This window comes from Leucoraja erinacea, chromosome 28, assembly GCF_028641065.1.
Source record: "Leucoraja erinacea ecotype New England chromosome 28, Leri_hhj_1, whole genome shotgun sequence".
In the NCBI taxonomy this organism is placed as follows: Eukaryota; Metazoa; Chordata; class Chondrichthyes; order Rajiformes; family Rajidae; genus Leucoraja; species Leucoraja erinaceus.
Genome location: NC_073404.1, coordinates 17,701,004 through 17,726,685, shown reverse-complemented (window position 1 = coordinate 17,726,685; position 25,682 = coordinate 17,701,004). Strand labels below are relative to the sequence as shown.

The following is a 25,682-nucleotide window of genomic DNA, read 5'->3' as shown; positions in this document are numbered from 1 at the left end:
AAATAGTCCTTGATTATGTTGGCTACTTTATCGAGGCAGCATGAAGTGTAGATGGAGTTGCTGGGGGAGGAGGGCGGGTTTGTGTAATGGACTGTGCTACATCCACAACTGCATTTTCTTGCAGTCATGGGCAAAGTTGTTCCCAAACCAAGCTGTGGTGCATCCCGATAGGAATGCTTTATGTAGTGGATCTGTGGCAAAAGTTGTTGGGAGACATGTCGAACTTCCTTAGTATTCCGAGTAATTAGTGTGCTTTCGTGATCATATGTTGAATGTGGTTGCTCCAGGTCAAATTGTTGGTAATATTTACATCCAGGCTCTCGACCATCTCCACTTCAGTACCATTGATGCTGATTGGGACATGGACAACACCTTGTTTCCTAAAGTATAAACCTGTGGTTTTCAAATGTTTTACTAGATAGCTATATTTTACTATAAGCGAATAGTTCATTCTCGCAACTTAATAATGAGTTCTCTGGTCTGTAAACTCATGTTTGTTTGAAAAATCGGACATAGAGACTATATTTAACATGTAGCGACTGCCTGAGTGTCATAGCTCCCACTGTAAAAACCAGTGGTCCAGAATAGTCCACTAACAGCTTAGAACTGCAACATCTAAATAACTTTGAGTGATATCTTGCAAATAAGTGCCTCTGGATTTATAATTATGCCATGTCTCAATGCATTCATTAAGTGATTACAGCAAGCAGAAATTACTATTGTATTACAATTTTTTGAGTCTCATCCAAGTTACAAGTGATCATTTGACTGCCTGCTTGCAATATTATACGCTGTCTCGGCAAATACATACTTTATGAACTGTTGGGCAATTTTGGTTAACTTGACTATTTTGCAATTTCCTGCACTATTTTTAAAGTTCTAAGAACAGGACAGCTTTCTGAAAAATGGGTGAATGTTCACATTCCTTTTCCACTATGTTTGCAGTGAGATCTTTAACAGATGAATTTTTTTTCACAGAACCTGATTTTACCGTGATTTTTTTTCAAATCTTTTTTCAAATTTTCTGAATGTTCTTTTTGTCCATTTGAATTATTAAAGTGACTATGTTTACAACGGACATTGCAATGCTGGTACTTAATCTCTGCTTTCTGGGAAAAGAGGTTTATACCAGAGTACCTCTTGTGGTGCTATGGTTGTGACCAGCTGCAAGAGAGAAGAAGAGTCTCCTTTGGTAACTACAGAGCATCTTCCTGCAGTCTGCCGTGGAGGAGGCGATTGCGAGTCCTCTTTAACCTTCAGTCTTCAAAGAGCTGCTCCCCGTCCCTCTGAAGGTACCGTGGTGGGACACTGGGATACAATGCGATGGAGTAACTCAGCAGTTATGTTTAAGAAGGAACTACAAATGCTGGAAAATCGAAGGTAGACAAAAATGCTGGAGAAACTCAGCGGGTGAGGCAGCATCTATGGAGTGAAGGAAATAGGCAACGTTTCGGGTCGAAACTGTTCTTCAGACTGATGTGAGGGTGGGAGGCAGGAAGAAGAAAGGAAGAGGTGGAGCCAGGGGGTTGAGGGAGAGCGGAGAAGGGAAGGAGAAAATAGGGACTACCTGAAATTAGAGAAGTCACTGTTCATACCGCTGTGGTGCAAACTGCCCAAGTGAAATACGAGGTGCTGCTCCTCCAATTCAGCAGGTCAGGCAGCATTTCTGGAGAACATGGATAGGTGGTGTTGCGGGTCGAGACCCTTCATCAGACCCTGCGATGTTGCCTGACCTGCTGAGTTACTCCAGCGCTTTGTGTCCTTTTGTGTATAAACCAGCACAGCGGTTCCTTGTTTTTACATGGAGGCGCTTTTAGCATAATTTTCACCATGTGATAGCTCCAAGAAGATTGCACCAGTCGGCCTCCTTCAACTTCAGTAAAACCATATTTCCCCTGACTCATGGAGTTAAACATTGTTCTCATATTTGGCTGCCTATGGTAATTTGTCTCCATCTTGCATACGTTCTATAACAGCATGCAAGCGATGACACTAACCAGAGAAACCAGTGTTAAACAAGGTTGTGTCATCTATCTGTTATTTTTAACAATACTTTAACATTACCTTTTGCTGCCATATTGTAGCTCGACTTCAGGAGCTGATCTTCAGTAGTAATGAACAGTTGTTTAACCTATGGTGACTACATTCCAGAACCAAGGTCACCCCAACCTCACTATCAAACTGCAGAATGCAGCTGGTGTTTGCATTTAAGTCCATGATCTGTACACGTTTACCAAAGCACACGAGAGGCCCTCTATCAACACTGCACCACAATGTCCTCAGACAATAAAGGTTTGTGACGAGGGCCTGCAAACGGAGGATGACTTCTCACATGTCCAAGAGCCTGCTCTTGGAGAGGTTGGCACTGACGAGTCAAGAGCTATCTTCAGTCATTGCTTGAAAGGATATTTGAAGACCAAGACCTCAGACAGAGGACAAAACTCTGGGTTGACAGGGCAGCAGTGGTATCTGCTCCACTCTGTATGAGATCCGAAATACCTACAAGGTGCAAGAACAATGCTACCATTGCTGTCTCCACAATAACTACGCTGAAAGTTTAAGCAGACCAGCATCAATGTCTTCTTCCAGGCCAATATCCTCAGCATTGAGGTCCTAATTATTCACAATTGGTTATATCAGTCATGCCACTTTGTTCATATGCTCAACACAATTCTATCAAAAACAGATGCTCAATTCTGAGTTATTTTAGAGAAAGAGATTACCAGGCAGCCAGTGGGAAAGGTTCAAGGACATTCTCAAGTCTCCCCAAAGGAATGTAACATCTCCACTCACTGCTGGGAATCCCTAGCCTGTGACTAACTGAGAAGGAGCATTTCGGATGATATTAGAAACGTTAAGAACTACTCTTTGAGAACACACCGATGCCTAGCACAATCTTGTGTTCCTTTTGCCACTTTCCAAAAGGAACACAAGAAATCACAAGCTTCCCTCCCATCAATGTTGGAAGAGGCTGCTGTTCCCGAACTGACCTCATCAGTCACTATAGAACCGACAAAACTGCAATGAAATTAAGTCGTCACCCATCCCAACGAACTGCTTAAGACGATGAAGAAGAAAGGGAGGTAGTCGCAAAAGGCTGAAGTAACTCATCGGGACACGCAGCATCTCTGGAGAGAAGGAATGGTTGACATGTCGAGAGCCTTCTTCAGACAGATGTCAGGGGAGGTTCAAGGTTCACATTTATTTGTCACATGCACCAATTAAAGTATAGTGAAATGAGTTACCATGCAGCCATACAATTAAAAAGAACATAATAGAATTTAACATAGACATCAGCCACAGCATTCTTCACCGTAATGGAAGGCAATAAAGTTCAGTCAGCTTTCCTTTGTTCACCCGTGATTGGGGGCCTTGACCCTCCGTAGTCGCTGCTACGGAAGTCCCGATGTACAAGCCCTCTCGTTGGGATGATCGAAACTCCGATGTCGGGACAGATGGAACACACTCTTGCAGGTACGCTTGGGAGTTCCCGAATTGGCCACTTCCTTACCGGAGACAGCGGCTTCAGGGTATTATAGGCGCAGGCCGGCGGTCAGAGCACTTCGGCGATCCCCGGCAAGGGATCAGCCCACTCCGCGATGGTAAAGTCCACTCCATGCTTGCTGCTAGAAGCTCCGCAGACCGAGGCTTCAGGATATTGCAGGCCAGCTATCGGAGCACTTCTCTGGCGATCCCCGGCAAGGGATCGCCCCACTCCGTGATGGAAAGTCCACGCTGCACCTTCTTCAGAAGCTCTGGGTCTGACTCCAGGAAAGGCCACACCAATCCAAGTTGTTAGGCCGCGAGGGAAGCGAAGAAGCGACAAGGAAAAAACTTGCATCTCCGTCGAGATAGATGACTGAAAACGGTTTCCCCCTATTTTCACCCGAAGAATTTGGCCCAGGACAGAAAGGTCAGATTGGGAATGGGAGGTAAAGCGCTGAGCAATCGGGAAATCAGGTACGTTTAGGCAGACTGAGCGGAGGTGTTCAGCAGAACGATCACCGAGCCTGTGCTTGGTCTCGCCAACATACAGGAGTCGACACTTGAAACAGCAGATGCAGTAGATGAGTTTGGAGGAGGTTCAAGTGAGCCTCTGCCTCACCTGAAAAGATTGTTGGGGTCTTAAGTCCTGGGCCTCCTCCATTGTCAGAGTGAGGCCCAGCACAAATTGGAGGAACAGCACCTCGTATTTTGCTTGGGTTGCTTACACCCCAGTGGCATGAACATTGACTTCTCTAACATTCAAGTAGCACTTGCTTTCCCTCTCTCTCCATCCCCTCCCCCTTCCCAGTTCTCCCACCAGTTGTACTGTCTCCGTCTACATTTTATCTCTGTACTGCCCACTCCCCTGACATCAGTCTGAAGAAGGGTCTCGACCCGAAACGTCACCCATTCCTTCTCTCCAGAGATGCCTGTCCTGCTGAGCGACTCCAGCATTTTCTGTCCACCTTTGATTTAAACCAGCATCTGCAGTTCTTTCCTACACAAGAAGAAGGGGAGAGTACTTTTAACACCTAAAAGTGCGAAAGCAGCATGGCTGGAGAGTTAGAATATCCATTAATAACTTGATTTGCTGGGATATCGCAATTTTAATTGAGTAATGTTGCTTAAATACAGTATCGCATAAGTCATTGTTTAAATTTTCATGGCTATGATCCACAAACCTGTATTCAAGTGGAGAGTGTCGTCAACTTCATGTTCCTGGGCACTTGACACATCCCAACACATCGATACAATCATAAAAAATGCCCATCAACTCCTCTGAAGAAGGGTTTCGGCCCGAAACGTTGCCTATTTCCTTCGCTCCATAGATGCTGCTGCACCCGCTGAGTTTCTCCAGCATTTTTGTGTACCTTCGATTTTCCAGCATATGCAGTTCCTTCTTAAACACCATCAACTCTATTTCCGCAGTAAATTAAGAAGATTCAGTATGTCAACGAATATTCTCATCAACTTCTATAGTTGCACGGTAGTAAGCATATTGACTGGTTGCATCACACCCTGGTTTAGAAACATAGAACATAGAAATTAGATGCAGGAGTAGGCCATTCGGCCCTTCGAGCCTGCACCGCCGTTCAATATGATCATGGCTGATCATCCAACTCAGTATCCCGTACCTGCCTTCTCTCCATACCCTCTGATCCCCTTAGCCACAAGGGCCACATCTAACTCCCTCTTAAATATAGTCAATGAACTGTCCTCAACTACCCTCTGTGGCAGAGAGTTCCAGAGATTCACCACTATCTGTGGGGTGGAAGATTGCAACCTTCACGTGGTCCGCCCTGTTTTGACTAATGCAATCAACTAGACGTGCACAAACAGAAGATCAAATAGAACAAGTTGTCCTACAACTTTAAGCTGTGCATGCCACACGAAAGAAGAAGACCACTCTCTGTGTGAAAAAAGTTTTTCTCATCTCGGTTTTAAAGGATTTCCCCCTTATCCTTAAGCTGTGACCCGTTGTCCTGGACTTCCCCAACATCGGGAACTTGGTAACTTGAATGTCCAGGAATGAAGGAGATTACAAGTTGTGGTCCTTGCCCAGTCCATGACCTCCCCACCATAGGAGGCGCTGCCTCAAAAAAGTAGCCAGAATCATCGTGGACCCAAACCAAAGATCTACCCAGTAACTACCCTGGCCATTGTCACATTTCCTGTTTACCATCACGAATTTTACGGAATAGCTTTCCCCAACTACCACCAGGCTCCTGAACACTCCACAACACTAACCTATGTACCATACCATGTTCGGGTGCACTAAGGACTTTTTTTTTGTACTCTTATTCTGATAATTAATGATTTGTTTCTATGTATTATATATTATCTATGTGTATTGCATTAACAGGCCTGTTGTGCAAGTAAGAATTCCATTGTTCCGTTGTCGGTACGTATGACAATTGTGACCAAAGATCACTCTTGACTGAAGAAGTTTAAATTTATAGCGGTGCTGTAGCAATTATGTCATTAGTTTTTCCTGTTTACACACCTGGTGCAAGATTAGGTCAGTGAAGCGGTCGACAATGCTCTATCCATTTGCAGTATTTACTAAATCAGAACATTTAACAAGACACGTTATTTTTTATTTTTTTAAATGCAAAACAAAAACTGGGAAAAAGAAAAAAAAAAAACGAGTCGACATTTTTATGTTCTGCTGGAAATGTAATGTCAATGAAACACAAAATTGATTTATCGTGACGTCTAGTATCCAACGGCTGTGGGGAAGATCCCTTCAAACCATTGGTGCCGTGATTATTAATAATTGCATGAGAGGCTGGAGCCAGCCAATGAATACGACTGGGCAGTTGTTTGTCCTTGAAAGCGACAGCAGAAATGTGCTGGCTGCATGAGTGAGCCGTGCAAGCAGTGGTGCCTTGATACCAGCTGCGAGATGGATCCGGATGGCAGGGGCTGCTGTGCTCCACGAAGGAGACACCATTGTCTGGAAAGCAAAAGTTACATGTGTTTGTTCGTGGACTAAAACCACAGGAAAGGGGTGAAAGGACTTCGAAAGGGTGCAAAAGGCAAAGAGTCTGTGCGCAGCTCAGTAGTGGAGGACGATGGCCAGCGCTTGGAGAGGGCGAGCGGTGGTGTTTGTGTGGTGTGCCGGCGCCCGACGATCCGCGCTGTATCCACTCGCTTTGTATCCATTCCCCGCTCGAGTCCTCGGCTTCACTGCGACCCGACTGAGTGCCGGCGGTTCGATGAGGTGGCGGTCCACCTCCTCCATGACAGGCTATTCTGAACTAAGCAGGGAAAGATCTAAAACTATCTCCTCCTTCTACAATCAATCCGCGATAGATGCAGCAGCTGAAAAGGTCACGATAACAAATCTTTTGTCTTTCTCAAGCTTCTGTTCTGAAAGGTGGGACGGGGGTGGCTGGAGAGTTTTCAAATTGATTACAACAGCTATTCTTATATAATATCTGACCCTTTGTTTCATACATAGTGGGTGAAATAAAATCCCAGTTTAAACTTGAACAGGGGTTCAATTGCTGAAGTAAACATTTCAATGTTTTTTGTGTAGGACGGATCCAGTATTTTGTGAGTCTATAATAATGTTTCTTGCGGTACTGAGTTCTAAATTGGCGCATGGCCTTTGCTTCGACCTCACGTGACAGTAAAAACCCAGCCCTGCCCTCCCCAACCTGTTATCCGTATGCAGACTTTGTTTACTCTGAACATTTTTTTCTTTCAATTGCTGCTGTTCGGAAGTAAGAAACTAACCGAGTGGTATGTTCTGTTTTTTTTGTGATTGAGATTCACAATAAAGAGGTGTTTTAAAACGATTCTGAACTGCTTGACACATCTGGCAGCTCTGCTGTGCTCTCTGCTCCAAGTCTTTGGGAGACTTGTTTACTTCACTTCTCACGCATATGACCGCTGTTATGACGATGAATCTGCTGGAGGAGGAAATTTCACCCTCCCCCCCCCCCCCCCCCCCCCCCTGCAGATTTTTGGAAGAAAAAAAACTATTTTGTTTCTTCCGAAAACACCCACCATGAGTCATAGAGTGGTACTGTGTGGAAACAAGCCCTTCGGCCTAACTTGCCCACACTGGCTCATCATGTCCCAGCTACACTAGTCCTACCTGCCAGCATTTGGTCCATATCCCTCCAAACCTGTCCCATCCATGTACTTGTCCAACTGTTTCTTAAAAGTTGGGATAGTCCCTGTCTCAACTACCTCCTATGGCAGCTTGTTCCATACATCCTCCACCCTTTGCATGAAAAAGTTACCCCTCAGGTTCCTATTAAACCTTTCCTTTCCCCCCCCCCCCCCCTTCGCCTTAAACCTATGTCTTGTGGTCCTCGATTCACCTACTTTGGGCAAGAGAATGTGCATCTACCCGATCTATTCCTCTCCCGATTTTATGCACCTCATTAAGATCACCCCTCATCCTCCTGTACTCCAAGGAATATAATCACAGCCTACTCAACCTCTGCCTATAGCTCAGACTCTCCATTCCAGGCAACATCCTCGTAAATCTTCTCTGTACCCTTTCCAGCTTGACAACATCTTTTCTATAACACGGTGCCCAGAACTGAACACAATACTCTAAATGTGGATATTGAAACAGGAACGTGGGTGGTGTTGAAATCAACCCCCACCGCCCCGAATATGGGTCACTGATACGTGACCACCTTCCAAAATTATTTTAATTGTCTTCTCTCCTCTCTTGCTATGCATTCTAGTCTGTACACTAGCCCTGTCTGTATCAATGTCTATATCAGGTACAGCAGTTAGGGCTAACCAGGGTGATATTTCACCCTCTACTTATTCACTCCCCTGACCGAATCAAGCATGACATTTTAGCTTGGTAAAATAAGTTAATTGGCTTCATCAACTTCAATCTGGTTTTGTTAGAATTTTACATTTTGGAACCATGTGATTCAATTATTTAAATTCTGATTCATTTTGGACCATGAGACATTGGAACAGTAAGCTATTTGGCCCATCAAGTCTGCTGCACCATTTGATCATGGCTGATCTATTTTTCTCAATCCCATTGTTCTAAAGCCTTCCCCTTGTAACATTTGCCACCCTTACTAATCAAGAAATTATCAATGTCTGTACTTTGCCAATGAAATGGAAGGCAGGAATTTGACTTCCAATTTCCTTAACCTATTCATGGTCCAAAGATAGTAAAGTGCAAATTCTTATCTGCTCTAACAGAATATCTTGTACAAAAACAAAGCATCTCTGGTTCAATTGTTTAAACTCAAAAGTTTGTTAGGCTACTTCTGTATTATTGCTTTTGGGTCTGAACACAGACTGAACGATTTCCTTCCTGGAAACCATTGAAACAGGTGTATTTTTATTTGGATCCTACAGCTTCATTGGCACTGTTACTTATATAAGATTTTTATTCTTTATTAACTGAATTCAAATCAATCGAGCTGTAGTAGTGGGGATGATCCTCTGGTCAAGCAATTTACCAATATTCAATTAGCGAGTGGAATGAAACCCAAGAATTTTAACTTGCGGCTGGGCGCATGCTGTCCAGTTGGATATTCAGGAGCAGGGGGTGCTCAGTCGGTTGTGTACAGTCTTGGTGAATGTGTGATACGAATTAAGAAGTTGCATGGTTCAGTCTTGAAAAGCATGCAAATTTCAGGCTGTATGATGCAGACTGAATAGGCACTAGTAGTATTGCATCACATTGGATGAATAATTAATTTGGGGAGTAATATGTCAAAATTTCATAACAGCATTTCACATTTGCAGAGTAGCAAAGCACATTTCATATAAAATTCACGGAATGTGTATCATACAGGAAAATATACAACACATTTTGGAGCAATGAAATGCATTTGGGAATTGTGTAGCACTTTTCATAGGGTGGTGCATCACTCCAGGGTGTGTACATTTGTAAAATAATGCAATAAGGGTGAGCAAGCCATAGGTGTCAGTACCATCTATTTGTGTATAATTCAGATTTTCTAATGACGCATAACAACATCAAAGAATACAGGAAGTGTTCTGCAGGCTGAGCAGCATCAATTGAGTTGTCGAGGACTCTTCATCAGACCTTGGTAAAAGGACAGCTGAGTGATGGGATGCAGTCTAAAGTTGTCAACATAACAAAAACTTAACTTGGAACAAATTAAATAAAATACAGCCACATCTGTGGAAAAAGATTTGCATACCATTCACTCTCTCCTCCCACAGCACTCTTCTGTGCAGCAAAGGGGATTGCAACACCTGTCCTGTTACCTTTTCACACCTTCCAGGGATCCATACGGGTAACACGACCATTCACTTGTACTTCCAAGTTGGTCTAATTCATTGGCTGGTCACCGATTGAGTGACTGCTTTGCAGAAAAATCTCCATTCAGTTCCAAGGGCAACCTTGAGCTTCCGGTCACCTGTCATTTTAATTATCTTGACTGCACTCGCGCTAACTTCTGGCATCCTTGCATATTGCTCAAATAATAAGCTCAAGGAACAGCATCTCGTCTTCCAACTAACATTACTACTTGCAGCACTTACCTGAAGTTCTTCAACTCAATATTATTTTTGCACAGACACTACATAGAAACATAGATTGGATTTAAGAGAGAGTTAGATAGAGCTCTAGGGACTAGTGGAATCAAGGGATATGGGGAGAAGGCAGGCACGGGTTATTGATTGGGGACGATCAGCCATGATCACAATGAATGGCGGTGCTCCTCCTGCACCTATTTTCTATGTTTCTAATAGTAATAATAAAGCAAGATCATGCTTTAGTTGAGGTGCTTTCAAGCTAATTTTAGGAAATAGAACAGATCCCTCCTCAGTATAAATAAGAGTTAGTTTGGCAAGTGGAAAAGTAATGAAGAAATGCTAGTTAAACAGGAGGTAGATTATGTATCCTTGCAGAAGGAAAGATGCAGCAACCAAAATTTGAACATGAAGCTCCATGGACAACTAAGGAGGTAGACTTTGACTTGGGTATGGACTGCATAATTTCCACTAAAAACTAATTAAGAGCAGCTACCCAAATCCTGTGGCTGCCCAACGGATAGAAGCTGTCGTTGTGCTGTGGCTCACCTCCTACTGTCTCTTAAAGCTTTTACCCATCTGCAAGACACAAACAGGAATATGGTGGCTCTACATTTGTATGGATGAATGTAGCACCAATTCCACAACCTCCATTGTCCTGGAGGGGGTGTCTAGGATCATGTCTCCCTCCAAGTCGCACACCATCGTGACTTGGAAGTGTATCATTGTTCTTTCATTATCACTGGGTGAAACTCCTTCCCCCGACTGATCTACGAGTGTATCTATTTACTATATATTTACCATCTGTGGTTCTCAAAGGTAGCTCAACACATTCTTTGGGAGTTAAAGAAGTTAATAAATGCCCTTACCAGTGACACAGGAGATGTGAATGAATAAAAACGTGGCAGGTCTCCTTGCTCTCTGCTAGTGACACTGAAAGGGCCACTCGTACAGAAACCTGAGACTGCAGAGGTTACCTGCAGGATCCTGCGCCAGGAAATAATTCAATTTGCAAACTGCCACAAGTGATCACAGATGCCTCTGGACACTCTGTCATTTCAGCACTTGGAAACACTTTACAAGGGCTCTTTCTCAAATGCTAGTTGCACATTTTAAGTTTGAGCTCCAAGCCAGGCATCATGGTAAAAGGCATAGAAGTCCATATGCCCATGAGACCCTGGTGCCGGAGTCTATAGGGGGGGACACACACTCACCCATCAAATTTTCCCAGCACTAATGTCTAATGGGCTCTGGTTTTCCAAGGCATTTTTCACAGAGAAGTGTGTCATATAACAGGCAGCTCTGAATTGTCACACTCAACCTGAGATCTCTAGAACCAGATGTTTTGAGGCATGCCCACAGTTTAGTTCATGAGATAGGAGTAGAATTAGGCCATTCGGCCCATCAAAGTCTACTCTGCCATTCAATCATTGCTGATCTACCTCTCAATCCTAACCCTATTCTCCTGCCTTCTCCCCATAACCTCTGATATCCGTACTAATCAGGAATCTATCTCAGCCTTAAATATATCCATTGACTTGGCCTCCACAACTGTTTGTGGCAAAGAATTCCTCAGATTTACCACCCTCTGACAAAAGAAATTCCTCCTCATCTCATTCCTAAAATAACGTCCTTTAATCCTAGACTCTCCCTCTAGTAGAAACATCCTCTCCACATCCACTCTATCCAAGCCTTTCACTATTCTGTACATTTCACTGAGGTCCCTCATTCTTCTACACTTCAGCGAATTTAGGCCCAGTATCGTCAAATGCTCATCATGTGTTAACCTACTCAATCTTGGGATCATTCTAGTAAACCTCTTCTGAACCCTCTCCAGAGCTAGCACATCCTTCCTCAGATATGGTGCCCACAATTGCTCACAATATTCCAAATGCAGCCTTACCAGTGCCTTACAGAGCCTCAGCATTATATCAAAGGTAGACACAAAATGCTGGAGATGCTCAGCAGGACAGGCAGCATCTCTGGAGAGAAGGAATGGGTAACGATTTGGGTCGAGACCCTTCTTCAGACTTTCTTTCTTTCTTTCCTACTCAGCATTACATCCCTGTTTTTGTATACGAGCCCTTTCGACATAAATGCTAGCATTGCATTTGCTTTCTTTACTACTGATTCGACTTGTAAATTAACATTTTGGGAATCATGCAAAGTCCCTTTTGTAGCTCCAATTTCTGGATTCTCTCCCCATTTCGAAAGTAATCTACACCTTTATTCCTACTACACCAAAATACATGACCAAATCATCACTTTGCTACACTATATTCCATCTGCCACTTCTCTGCCCACTCTCCCAACCTGTCCCAGTCCTTTTGCAGAGTCCCTGCTTTCTCTACACTACCTGCCCCTCCACCTATTTTCGTATCCACAAACTTGGCCACAAAGTCTTCAATCACCTCATCCAAATCATTAATATACAAAGTGAAGAGTAGCGACCCCAGCACAGACCCCTGCGGAACTCCTCTAGTCACTGGCAACCAACCAGAAAAAGCTCCCTTTATTGCCATTCTTTGCCATCCAGCCAATTTGCTATCCATGCTAGTATCTGCCCTTTGATACCAGGGGCTCTCATCTTCCTTAGCAGCCTCCTATGTGGCACCTTATCAAAGGCTTTGAAAATCTAGGTATACAATATATACTGACTTCCCCCTTGTCCTGCTATTTACTTCGTCAAAGAATTCCAGCAAATTTGTCGGGCAAGACCTCCCCTTCACAGTCATGCTGACTTCGGCCTATTTTATCGTGAACTTCTAAGTACTCCGTAGCCTCATCTTTTATAATGGACTCTAAAATCTTACCAACCACCAAAGTCAAACTAGCCACCCTATAGGTCCCACTATTCTGCTTTGCTCCTTTCTTGTGCAGCGTGGTAATGGCAATTTCCCAATCATCTGGAACTACCCCTGACTCAATGCCTCCATAATCTCTAAAGCCACCTCTTTCAGAACCATAGGGTGCAGTCCATTTGGTCCAGGTGACTATTCCACCTTCAGCCCTTTCAGTTTCCCAGGTAACTTAACCTGTATATCGGCGAATCCAAGTGCAGGCTCGGCGATCGTTTCGCTGAACACCTCCGCTCAGTCTGCCTAAACCTACCTGATCTCCCGGTTGCTCAGCATTTTAACTCCCCCTCCCATTCCCAATCTGACCTTTCTGTCCTGGGCCTCTTCCATTGTCAGAGTGCGGCCCAGCGCAAATTGGGAGAACAGCACCTCGTATTTCGCTTAGCTTACACTCCAGTGGTATGAACATTGACTTCTCCAACTTGAAGTAGCCTTTGCTTTCCCTCTCCATCCCCTCTCCCTTCCCAGTTGTCCCACCAGTCTTACTGTCTCCAACTACAATTTACTCTATACCGCCCACTCCCCCGACATCAGTCTGAAGAAGGGTCTCGACCCGAAACGTCACTCATTCCTTCTCTCCAGAGATGGTGCCAGTCCTGCTGAGTTACTCCAGCAATTTGTGTCTACCTTCTCCCTAGTAATAGCCACTCCACTAACTTCCACCCCGACTCTTGAATTTCAGGCACATTGCTGGTGTCTTCCACTATGAAGACTGATGCACAGTTAAGTTATTCAACTCCTCTGCCATTTCTTTATTCCCCATTATCATTTCTCCTGCATTATTTTTCAGCGGCCTAACGTCTACTCTTGCCTCTTTCTTGCTCTTTGTATAGCTGAAGAAACGCGTGCCACCCTCTTCTATTATTAGCTAGCTTACCTTCATATTTCATCTTTTTGCCCGTATTGCCTTTTAGTTACCTTCTGTTGTTCTTTAAAAGCTTCCCATTCCTCCGGTTTCCCAAAACTCAGGGATCAGACAGCCGGTCGGTACATGCGCTGTGTCCACTGGATATGATACGTGAGATGGAAGTGGAGATTACAATCCAGCAATTTACACCTCTGCGTTACCCATGGAGTCATAGTGATATGCCACCAAAACACAACACCAAGACCATGCTGACCATCAACCACACATTTACACAAATCCTACATTAATCCCATTTTATTCTCTCCTTGTTTTCATCAACTCCCCCCAGATTCTACCATTTGCCGACAACCAGTGGCAATTTGCAATGGCCTAAAAACCTACTGTCTATGGTGTGTGGGAGGAAACCTGAGCTACCAGAGGAAATCCATGTATTTCCAGGGAGAACGTGCAGACTCCACATAGACCGGAGTGAACCCAGGACTATGACGCTGTGAGGCAGCTGCTCTACTAGCTGTACCAACGTCCACTGGGACCCTGAGGATTCAGTTGGCCCTGGAGAGCACGATTGTGCTGTCCTCCTTCAGGATTTCAGGATCTCTCTTCATCCCCCACTCCCTGCCCATTCCCAAGCTCACCCGCACTCCACGGCCTGCATTCCCACAGATGCCATCGGACGGCAGCCCCTCCAAGAGTGCCCATTGAGACCCTATACCAGATAACCACTGTCCCTCTGTGTAGACGGGGACTCTTCCAACAGCCTGGTTCCAGTCACACGTGGGCACTGTCATAGAGTTAGGCCATGCATGTCTGGCAGGCTGGCACTCTCAAAAAGCTACGGCTGTAATGGAATAGCTCAGCGTGTCATGCAGCATCTCTGGAGAACATGGATAGGTGATGGTGAGAGCCAGGATCCTTCCCTTATATACACATATTTTGTTTTGAAATTGTATTTATTATTTTGTGAATTATATTGACACTGATTTGCCCCTGTCTCACAAATCATTTATTTTAACTGGGCCTTGGACTTAATGTTCAGGACATTTAGAAAATAGTAAATGCATTGCATAATTAGGATTGTTATATTTAGCTTTTATGCTGGGATTTTAGTGCAATGAAAGATATGCTAGCACTAAGAAACCACTTGGGTTATTCAGACATAGCAGCCATTGTATCACCATCTAATCATATTAAAGGAGGTCTCCAAAACATTGCTGAAAGGGCTCTTGCACACTAAGTATCTTGAAGGTAGAGTAGTCAATGTTCATACCGCTGGGGTGTAAACTACCCAAGTGAAATATGAGGTTACCCCAGCGGTAACAGCGCAAATTGGAGGAACAGCACCTTATATTTTGCTGCTCTATGACAGTGCCCACATAAACAAACAATAATGGTACAATAATAGTCTATGTAGTTCAGAGGCTATTTGGAGGTTGTAGTGTTTAATAGCCTATTGGCTGTAGGGAAGAAGCTGTTCGTGAACCTGGACAATACAGGCTCCTATACCTTCTTCCAGGGGTGAAATGAGTGTGTGGCCAGGGTGGTGTGGGTCTCTGATGATGCTGGCTACCTTTTAGAGGCAGCGACTTCGGTAAATCCCGTTGATGGTGGGGAGGTCAGATCCTGTGATGGACTGGGCAGTGTTCACAACTTTTTGCAGTCTTCTTCACTCCTGGGCATTCATGTTGCCGACCCAGGCCGTGATGCAACCAGTCAATATGCTTTCTACTATACACCTGTAGAAGTTCAAGAGAATCCCCTCTGACGTACAAAGTGCTCAGATGGAGGTTAAGGTTCCACATGCTTGCGTAGGGCCACTTTATCACAGTGCAGGAAGCCACAGGCAGGGCGGAGAGAGAATTAGCCCATAACACAGATACAAAATCTGCACCTAACTGGCAGGCACTAGGAAGCTCAGGATCACTCCAGCTACTGAACACAGTTGCTCCATAACAGATGCCGATCTGCATCTCACTAATTTCAGCATTTAAAAAAACAAATTCTTCAGTTGTCCTCATTCATCTATTAACTGCTCCACGAGCATCGAGCCACCTGGAAAATCTTGGTTACCTCCCAGCATGGATCCTCCCTCTGACCTTCTTCAACTTAACGCACTCGCACTTTCTCACTTCTCCAGTTCTGATGAAGGGTCTCTGACACTCCACTTCTCCGCCACAGATGCTGCCTGGCCAGCCGAGTATTTCCAGCAGTTTTTGTTAATATTAGAGGTTTAAAGTGATGGCAGTAGAACCAAATGCGGCATGGCATGAAATACCTTTAAATGATCTGGAATACCCTGATTAACAGGGGATTGCTGGTGAGTTTCGTAATTACATGTGGGATTTGGATAAAAAATTTAGGGATCCTCAGGAAGAAAATGCAGGGCGGTTGGGTAAAAGCAGAATGATGAATTGAATTGAACTGCAGAAGATTTGGCACGGGTACAAAGGACTCTTCCTGTGCTATGTCACATTACGATTGCAGTACATTTGAAGGAATATTGCGACATTCTTAAGGATTAGTGTTAACATTTTCTGGGAGTGTGTAAAATCAAGATTGTTGTTATATATCCTGGGAATGTACTGCACATTTGGATAGGGATGGTGCATTCGGTGTGTTGGGGATTAGACTGGCACTTTCCAAGGCTGAAGTGTTTTCTACTGATACCACTGGGTTTCCAACTGGGTGGCCAGTATCTATAACGGGTCTGTGATAAACAGTGTCTATTACAGACTAATGAAAGCTGTTCACTCAGTTAAAGTGTCTTTGCAAGAGTCTACTTGATATATTAAGCAGAACTCATGATGGAAATGCAGCAGCTCTTCCAGATAAATCATAGGGCCATCTCCAGTAGAACATTGTGTGCAATGACCCCAGTCAATGATGGCAGCGTCCAGGCTGGAGGAATTACCCAGTCAGAACTGGCTGTACAGCATAGTTGTGTTGCTATTTGCAGTCCAGTGCAGTACACTTGAGATAAGTATAACACAAGTATAATACAAATGTGCGGCACGGTAGCGCAGCGGTAGAGTTGCTGCCTTACAGCCTACTATGGGTGCTGTCTGTACGGAGTTTGTACGTTCTCCCCTTGACCTGCGTGGGTTTTCTCCGAGATCTTCGGCTTCCTACCACACTCCAAAGACTTTAATTGGCTTGGAAAATGTAAAAGAAATTGTCCCTAATGGGTATAGGACACTGTTAATGTGTGGGGATTGTTGGTCGCCGTGGACCCGGTGGGCCGAAAAGGCCTGTTTCCACGTTGTATCTCTAAACTAAACAAAAACATTTCAGAAAGTTGTGCACAAACCAGAAAATAGTTCACACAAAGAGGATTCCACTCTTCCATCATAGATGAGGCCCTCGCATGAGTTCCGGTGTCCCGCAACTCTGCTCTTGCTCCCCCTCCCCCCAGTCGCAACAGGGACAGAGTCCCCGTAGTCCTCAACTTTCACCTCATCAGTCGTCACATACAGCACATAATCCTCTGACATTTTAGCCACCTCCAACAGGATCCCACCTCTAGCCATATCTTTCCATCTCCACCTCTTTCCACTTTCAGCAGAGACCATTATCTCCACAACTCTGATTAACCCATCCCTTCCCATCCAGACTACTCGCATGAGCTGGAATATCTCCCTCCCCACTCCCCCTCCCCTTCCCCCACCGCCTTTATAAATGCCACTTTCAAATGCGAGTGATAGCCCTATTGTTAGTGACAGACCACATCAAACCCAACACTAGGATTTTGAGCCCTGTGACCACATGAACAGATGAACATATGAAACAAAAGTAGGACTGGGCCAGTTGGCTCCTTGTACTTGCTCCTCCATTGGACGGCTGGCTCCAGCTATTTAACTTCAGCGGCCCTTTTATGCAGTATTTTTCCATTCCTTAATTCCTTTACCAATCAAAAATCTATTCACAAACTCAACAACAAAGCCTCCGCACTTCCTGCCGCTGGAGAATTCCAGAGGTTCACATGGAGAAGACGTTTTTTCTTATCGTCTGAAGAATGGTACCCGATCTGAAATGTTACCTACATTTGTTCTCCTGAGATGCTGCCTGACCCGCTGAGTTACTATAGCATCTCATGTCTCTCGTATTATCTATATCCTGATTGCTGAACACTTTTTGGATGCTGAACATAGGCACCCAAACCAGGGAAAACATTTACTCTTACTTTTATGCATTCTTAAAATTCTTATGCATTTTGACATCTCAGTGAGATCACATCTCATTCTTCCAAACTTGAGACAAGACACTCAATGGAAACCTCTGGAAACTTTGCGCCTCACCCAAGGTTTCCGTGCGGTTCCCGGGGGTTTTCGTCAACCTGCTTCCACTACCTGCAACCTCCGGCAACCACCTGCAACCTCCGGGAACCGCACGGTAACCTTGGGTGGGGCGCAAAGTCTCCAGAGGTTTCCATTCAGGTTTCCTAAGTGGGAAAGTGGCATTAATCTCTCCTCTATGGAGAAGTCTCCATTTTAGGATGTAATCTGGTGAACCTTTGTCGCAAACCTTTGTTTCCTTCCCATACAAGTACAACCTTGGATAGGAACACCAAACCTGTAAACAATATTCTAGGTACAGTCCCTCCAGGTGTTATATATATATATGGCACAAGTAGATAAGGTGGTCAAGAAGGCTTTCAGCACATTGGCCATCATCAGTCAGAGTATTGAGTATAAACATTGGGAAGTCATGTTACAGTTGTAAAAAACATTGGTGAGGCCATGTTCAGAGTATCGTGTTCAGTTTTGGTCACCGAGTTATAGGAAAAATGTTGTTAAGTTGGAAACAGTGCAGAGAAGTTAGCGAGGATTTTGCCAAGTCTCAAGGGCCTGAGCTGTAGGGAGAGGTTGAGCAAGCTAGGACTTTATTCCTTGGAACGCAGGAGATGAGGGGTGATCTTATGGAGGTGTATGAAACCATGAGGGGAATAGATAGGGCAAATGCACAGAGCCTTCTTCCCCAGAGCTGTAGGGGAATCAAGAACCTAGTTGGTTTAAGGTGAGGGCGGAAAGTTTAGTATGAAGCTGAGAGGCAACAATGTTTACACAAAGGGTGGTAAGTATATGGAACAATGTTTGAAAAAAATATTTGAACAGATACATAGATAGGACAGGTTTAGAGGGATATGGGCCAAACGCAGGCAGGTGGGACTAATGTAAATGGGGCATGTTGGTTGCTGTGGGCAAGTTGGGCTGAAGGGCCTGTTTCCACACTATGACTCTAATTGCAATCTTTATTCTTGCCATCAAATCTTGCAATTAAAGCCTCCTTGTTGCCTTTCTTGGTGTACCTCCATGTTAATTTCAAGCAACTTGTGCAGCAGGCGGCACGGTGGCGCAGCAGTAGAGTTGCTGCCTTACAGCATCAGAGACCCGGGTTCGTTCCGGTTCCTTCCCACACTCCAAAGTCCTACAGGTTTGTAGGTATTTCGGTAATTGTAAAATGATCCCTAGTGTGTAGGATAGTGCTAGTGTACGGGGTGATTGCTGGTTGGTGCAGACTCAGTGAATCGAAGGGCCTGAATGAATGATTTCACTGTCTTATTTTTCTAGGCATCGGTGCGACTGACACCCACTACCATGTTGTATTCAGGGAAATCACCTGATGGAAGTCATATCCTGGTAAGCTGCGTGAATTTTGGAATTCATTGGCCAGGGAAGGAAGGGCCAAGGAAAAATGTCATTGGTTGTTAACCCAACAATATGATAAATGAAGTATTAAGTATTCAGAAGCATTTATGGATACATTATTTTAAAATGGTCAATTATGTTACGTTCTCAACAGAGATCACTTTGCCATCTTTTCTACAAATGATAATGCAATTTATTTCAAGGACTATAACGGCATTTAAAAGACATTTGCTCAAGTACATGGATAGGAAAGTTTTAGAGGGATATGGGCCAAAATGCAGGCAGGTGGGACAAGTACAAATGGGGCATCTTCTTCAGCAAGGGCACGTTGGGCCAAAGGGTAGGTTTCCATGCTGTATGACTCTAAGTGGGCTCCTAACAAATGGCTCTCAAGCCTGCCTGTACAATGCAAAAAAAACAGAGTCGTAGAGTGTTACAGTGTGGAAACAGGCCTTTTAGCCCGACCAACATACCTTATCTACACTAGTCCCACCAGCCTGCATTTGGCCCATATCCCTCTTAGCCTATTTTATCCATGCACCTTTCTGAATGTTTCTTAAACATTTCCATAGTACCTGCTCTGACCATAGATGTTAGGCATGTGGTTCCCAGGCTTTTCCATGGATCTCTTTGAGATGGTTTTTTTGAGCCAACTTTGTGCAGGTTCTGAGAGTGATAATGTTCAGACATTACCAGGCTATAGTCTTTGGCAGGAGAATTTTGCACATCCTAAAGTCATTTCTCCTATGTCCAGCATGCATATACAAAGGTATTAAAAGTGTATAGGTTTAGTTTGTTTATGGCATTGGTCTTATTAGCAATTTGTGGTGCTCACTCCCAGAAGAGCCAGATTTGATTATGCTTAATAATTAATTAATTAAGTGTAATTAATTTCCACTTTTTAACGGCTTAGGCTAAAGTTTACTTAAAACATCAGGTGCATCACTGTTACAGTCTTAGGGTAGATTTCTATGCAACTCTCTGTGAAACAACCCTTAAGTAGACTGCCCCAAACTGCATTTCCAGTGGAATATTAATGGCATAGAAGAATGTCTGTGCCATTCATAAGGAGCTACTCAGTCCAATGCCACCTTCCTGCACTAAATCTGTAATCATGTGGGCAAGGCTCACGTACCATCCAAGTTGATTATGATGAATAATCTTTAACTCTATGCACTGAGTTATTTTTCCATTCTCCACAATTAATTCTTATCACCCTTTGTAATGAAAAATAATTAATTATCTCCTCTAATCTTTTTCCCACTTTTTAATTCCATGCTCCCCATTTTGGCTCCATTGCCAAGGAAAATAGGGATTTCCTTTGCTTACTATATCCATCATGTCCATGCCAACACCCAATTGGGCAATCCTATCATCCTATTCTCCTTTTAATTCTAGGTTGTATCACATCTTATTGTCCCTCACTTAGACATAGAAACATAGGCGCAGGAGTAGGCCATTCGGCCCTTTCAAGCCAGTCATTTCAATATGATCATGGCTGATCATCCAAAATCAGTACCCCGTTCCTGCTTTCTCCCCTTATCCCTTGATTCTGTTAGCCCTAAGAGCTATATCTCACTCTCTCTTGAATACCTCCCAGTGAATTGCCCCCACTTTGAATGAGGACTCCCCTCATTCTTCTAAACTCCAGCGAGTATAGGCCCAGTGCCATCAAACGCTCATCATATGTTAGATCTGATGGAGATGCTGCTCACTTGAATTGTGCTGCAAAATTATTACTATTCACTGCAATTTATTCAGAAATGTTAATTTTCTTAACAGTTCTAAGGATGCACACCCCCCAAGTATAGGAAGTAATATATTGCACAATTTGGAAATCCTTTAGACTTTGGATACCTTCAGTAAGATAATAAAGTAGCAGATAAGAGACCCTGCAGAAATCTGAGAGGTGTGTTGAACTTTGCCTTTGAAGCCTGACTTAAATCAAACAGGTTTCCTTCCACATTGAATGTAGGTGCAAAGATAACACACATTCATGCATGTCGGAGTCATTAATAATTTAAGGATTGCATTTCTTATTGATTTTTCAGAAGAGTGCCAAGTACCTGTACAAAGAATTACCTGTCCGCATTGCCCATCGGATTAAGGGATTTCGGAGCCTTCCTTTCATCATTGGCTGCAATCCCACAGTTCTGCAGGTGGTAAGTACAACCTACTGAAGAGCAAATCATATTAGAACCACTGCTAAACTCAATGTTAGTACTGAATGGAGGGAAATTTTGAAACACATTTTCTGACCATTGTGCTCTTAAGGACAATCTGACTGGTATTTAAACAGTACATGGATAGAATTGAAATGTTTGTATTAGTTCAAGAGTTTAAAGCACACTTTTATGCTTGACCGTGCCAAAAACAAAGGATTAAAGTCTATTTTATGTGAATGGAATAAACAAAGCGATTTAAGCTATTTAAACAAGCAAATGGGGAAAAACAAGAGCCATTGAAGGAGAAACTTGCAGGATATTAGAAACATTTAGAAATATCCAGAGAAGACACTGAGAAGAAGTACTTCTGCTTCATGCATAGTGACACATGACCTGAGAGGACATGATTGAATGTGGTCTCGTGCGCTGTGTGGCAATGACTCTAGTAATCACTGGGTCATCAGTTTAGACTATGGACATGACCTCTGCTTTGAAATGTTTTTCACTATTTAAAAAGTTGCAAAGGCTATTTGCTATCTGGAGATATTTAAAGCAAGCAATCCAGCGAGCAAAAAGAATGAAATGACTTCATTACGATTATTTCATCAAGTATTCACAAATAGTGAATTGCATTGACTGGGTTTGTTTCTCTTGGAGGCTGAGTGGGGACCCGATAGAGGTACACAAAGTTCCGAGATGTATCGGGAGGCTAGTTGGGAGGAAATGTTCTCTCATCAGAACATAGACACAAAAAGTTGGAATAACTCAGCGGGTCAAACAGCATCTCTGGAGGAAAGGAATAGGTGAGCCTTCTTCAGGCTGAGAGCCAGGGGAAAAGGAAACGAGAGATATAGATGGTGATGTAGAGAGATATAGAGCAAAGGAATTAAAGATATGCAAAAAAGTAACGATGATCAAGGAAACAGGCCATTGTTAGCTGTGTGTTAGGTGAGAACGAGTCATAGATAATGAGACTCAACAAGATGACATTGAAGCTGGTACAACTTGGTTGGCGGAGTGATGGAGAGAGAGGGGGGATGCAAGGGTTACTACATACAGGTATGCAAAACCAGAGGTTGGAGGTAAAGGTAAGAGGTTGTTCCAATGGGGAACACGTCATCAATTCACTGCTGCACCTCCTGCAACTTCTTCATTTTTGCCTGTCACTAACTTCTTTGTGAGCAGAGCTACAATGCCTGGTGCGTGTGACCTGTTACCCTGCTGTGACCACACACTCAGCCATGTCACTTCTGAATGTCAGAAGATGCTGCTGCTGTTATTTTGTTTATTGTGGGAAAAGATTTGTTGATGTGAATGCTTGTATTTTTCAGCATGAATTATACATCAGGGCCTTCCAGATGGCGTCAGATTTCCCACCAGTGAGTATATTTGAGCCTGTCTTCTCACCATCCCTTCTCCTCTTCCTTATTCCATTGAGATGGATCATCCTGTTATGTGAGACAAATGTTGCACCTCTTGTGGTAAAACAGCAATTCCCTTTTTACGATCATTCCCTCAGGTCACCAATGTGAAGACGGCGGCACAGTACGGAAAGTTGGTCCAGCAGCTTCTGGATGATCACAAGGATGTTGTCACGATGCTGGCTGAAGGTTTCAAAGAATGCCGTAAACATATTCAGGTAGCAAGATTCTGTCATTGCATATATATTCTCAAAAATAGGACGTACATGGTAAATGGTAGGGCATTGAAGAATACAGTTGAACAGAGGGATCTGGGAATAAATTTGCATAGTTCTTTGAAGGTGGAATCTCGTATAGATAGGGTGGTAAAGAAAGCTTTTGGTATGCTAGCCTTTATAAATCAGAGCATTGAGTATAGAAGCTGGGATGTAATGTTAAAATTGTACAAGGCATTGGTGAGACCAAATCTAGAGTATGGTGTACAATTTTGGTCGCCCTATTATAGGAAGGATGTCAATAAAATATAGAGAGTACAGAGGAGATTTACTAGAATGTTGCCTGGGTTTCAGAGCTAAGTTACAGAGAAAGGTTGAATAAGTTAGGTCTTTATTGTTTGGAGCACTGGAGGTTAAGGGGGGACTTGTTAGAGGTCTTTAAAATGATGAGAGGGATAGACAGAGTTGATGTGGACAAGCTTTTCCCTTTGAGAATAGGGAAGATTCAAACAAGAGGACATGACCAGAATTAAGGGACAGATGTTTAGGGGTAACATGAGGGGAAACTTCTTTACTCAGAGAGTGGTAGCGGTGTGGAATGAGCTTCCGGTGGAAGTGGTGGAGGCAGGTTCGTTGGTATCATTTAAAAATAAATTGGATAGGCATATGGATGAGAAGGGAATGGGGGGTTGTGGTATGAGTGCAGGCAGGTGGGTAAGGGAAAAAAAGTTGTTCGGCACGGACTTGTAGGGCCGAGATGGCCTGTTTCCGTGCTGTAATTGTTATATGGTTATATGGTTAATAAAGCATTTGACTGAGCTCTCGTGTCCATTCCATATCCCCTTCCCTCTCAAAAGACCAGAGGCCATAGCCTCAGAATAAAAGGACATACCTTTAGAAAGGAGATGAGGAGGAATTTCTTCAGTCAGAGGGTGGTGAATGTGCAGAATTTATTGTCACAGAAGGCTGTGGAGGCCAAGTCAATGGATATTTTTCAGGCAGCGATTGATAGATTCTTGATTAGCTAATTGTCTCTAGTGAGCAGGAAAGAACTAATGTATTGGTGATTGCTGGTCAGCGTGGGCTCGATGGGCCGAAGGGCGCTGTATCTCCAGAGCCAAACTAAACTAAACTAAGGCAGTGATAGATTCTTGTTTCGTATGGGTGCCAGGGGTTTTGGGGAGAAGGCAGGAGAATGGGGTTGAGAGGGAAAGATAAATCAGTCATGATTGAATGACGGAGTAGACAATGGGCTGAATGGCCTAATTATGCTCCTATAACTTATCAACTTATGAAATTAATTTCTTAGCAGCAATTGCCAGCAGTTGGAGTGGCATAAGACACCCATGGTGAGGAGGGTGAGGTGAGAGACACTGTGCCAATTAACACAGCAGCAAACTCTCCCGATTTGACCTGGATTCTTCAGTAATTTATGAAAATTATTACAGCTCCATAGATTTCCCAGAGCCCTCGCCATCCCCCACCTTTTCCGACTGGATGTTCCAAATGTCACACATCATTGGGCTGCATGTAAAAGTCCCTGTATGTGACACATCTGCCCTTATCCATATGCAATCATAATCCTGATTGTACCTTGTAGGGGGGCAGGGATTTGGCTGAATTACTTGTTGTAGAACTTACTTGTGTAATCAGATTTTTCAATATGGCAGCTCCAGTTGACGGTGTCCCCCTCCCACTCGCCTGGATGTTGTCAGTAATACCATTCATTTGGTAAAAGGAGGTGTTCATTCCTTTGACTTGTTGGGATGGATGTTTACTGGCACATGTGTGATGTAAATTATGTTACCTGGAGACCAAGCTACACAGTTTTCTCTGCAACTTGACACATCGCACTTTATCCGGTGAACTGTGAATGGAATTGAACTTTGTGCATTCATCGGTCAACTTCTAACCTTAGATGGAGGAGAGACCAATATTGTATCAGCTTAAGGTGGCCGATTCCCGTGGACCTCTCATTAGCAGCGTTTTGGGTCTAACTTTAAAAAATGCTTCCAAAATATAGAGACAGAGGAGATTGCAGATGCTGGAATATGTAGTTAAAAAACAAACTGTTGGAGGAACTCAGCAGGTCAAGCAGCATCTATGGAGGCAAAGGGATAGTCAACGTTTTGGGTCAAGACCCTGTGTCAGGACTGAGTGTAGGGGGAGATGATCCCCTTTAAAGAGGTGAGAAGGAAGGTTGGCAGGTGATAGGTGTATCTAGGTGAGGAGGGAGATGATGAGCAGAATGAAAGGTCGACACAAAATGCTGGAGTAACTCAGCGGGACAGACAACATCTCTGGAGAGAAGGAAAGGGCAACGTTTCGGGTCGAGACCCTGAAGGGATTCAACCCGAAACGTCACCCATTCTTCTCCAGAGACGCTGCCTGTCCCGCTGAGTTACTCCAACGTTTTGTGTCTATCGTGAGTGATAAGTAGAGGCAGATAAAGGAGAGAGAAAATAAAAGGGAGAAAGGGGACAAATAGAGCGAGGCAGGGGGAGGGGAGGCAACTGCAAACTATCTTCC

At 43.8% G+C, this 25,682-nt stretch overlaps 1 protein-coding gene across 1 annotated transcript in view; it reads left to right on the top strand.

Moving 5' to 3' along the window:
- The first annotated feature begins 5,823 nt into the window (after positions 1 to 5,823).
- The window catches only part of bckdk (branched chain ketoacid dehydrogenase kinase), a 38,132-nt gene continuing 18,273 nt past the window's right edge, over positions 5,824 to 25,682 (top strand). The window contains exons 1-5 of the mRNA XM_055657911.1: positions 5,824 to 6,818; positions 19,275 to 19,343; positions 21,404 to 21,514; positions 22,849 to 22,896; positions 23,037 to 23,156. Of these exons, the coding sequence (XP_055513886.1) occupies positions 6,561 to 6,818; positions 19,275 to 19,343; positions 21,404 to 21,514; positions 22,849 to 22,896; positions 23,037 to 23,156 (606 nt within the window). The 5' untranslated portion in view covers positions 5,824 to 6,560. The remainder of the gene's footprint in view (positions 6,819 to 19,274; positions 19,344 to 21,403; positions 21,515 to 22,848; positions 22,897 to 23,036; positions 23,157 to 25,682) is intronic.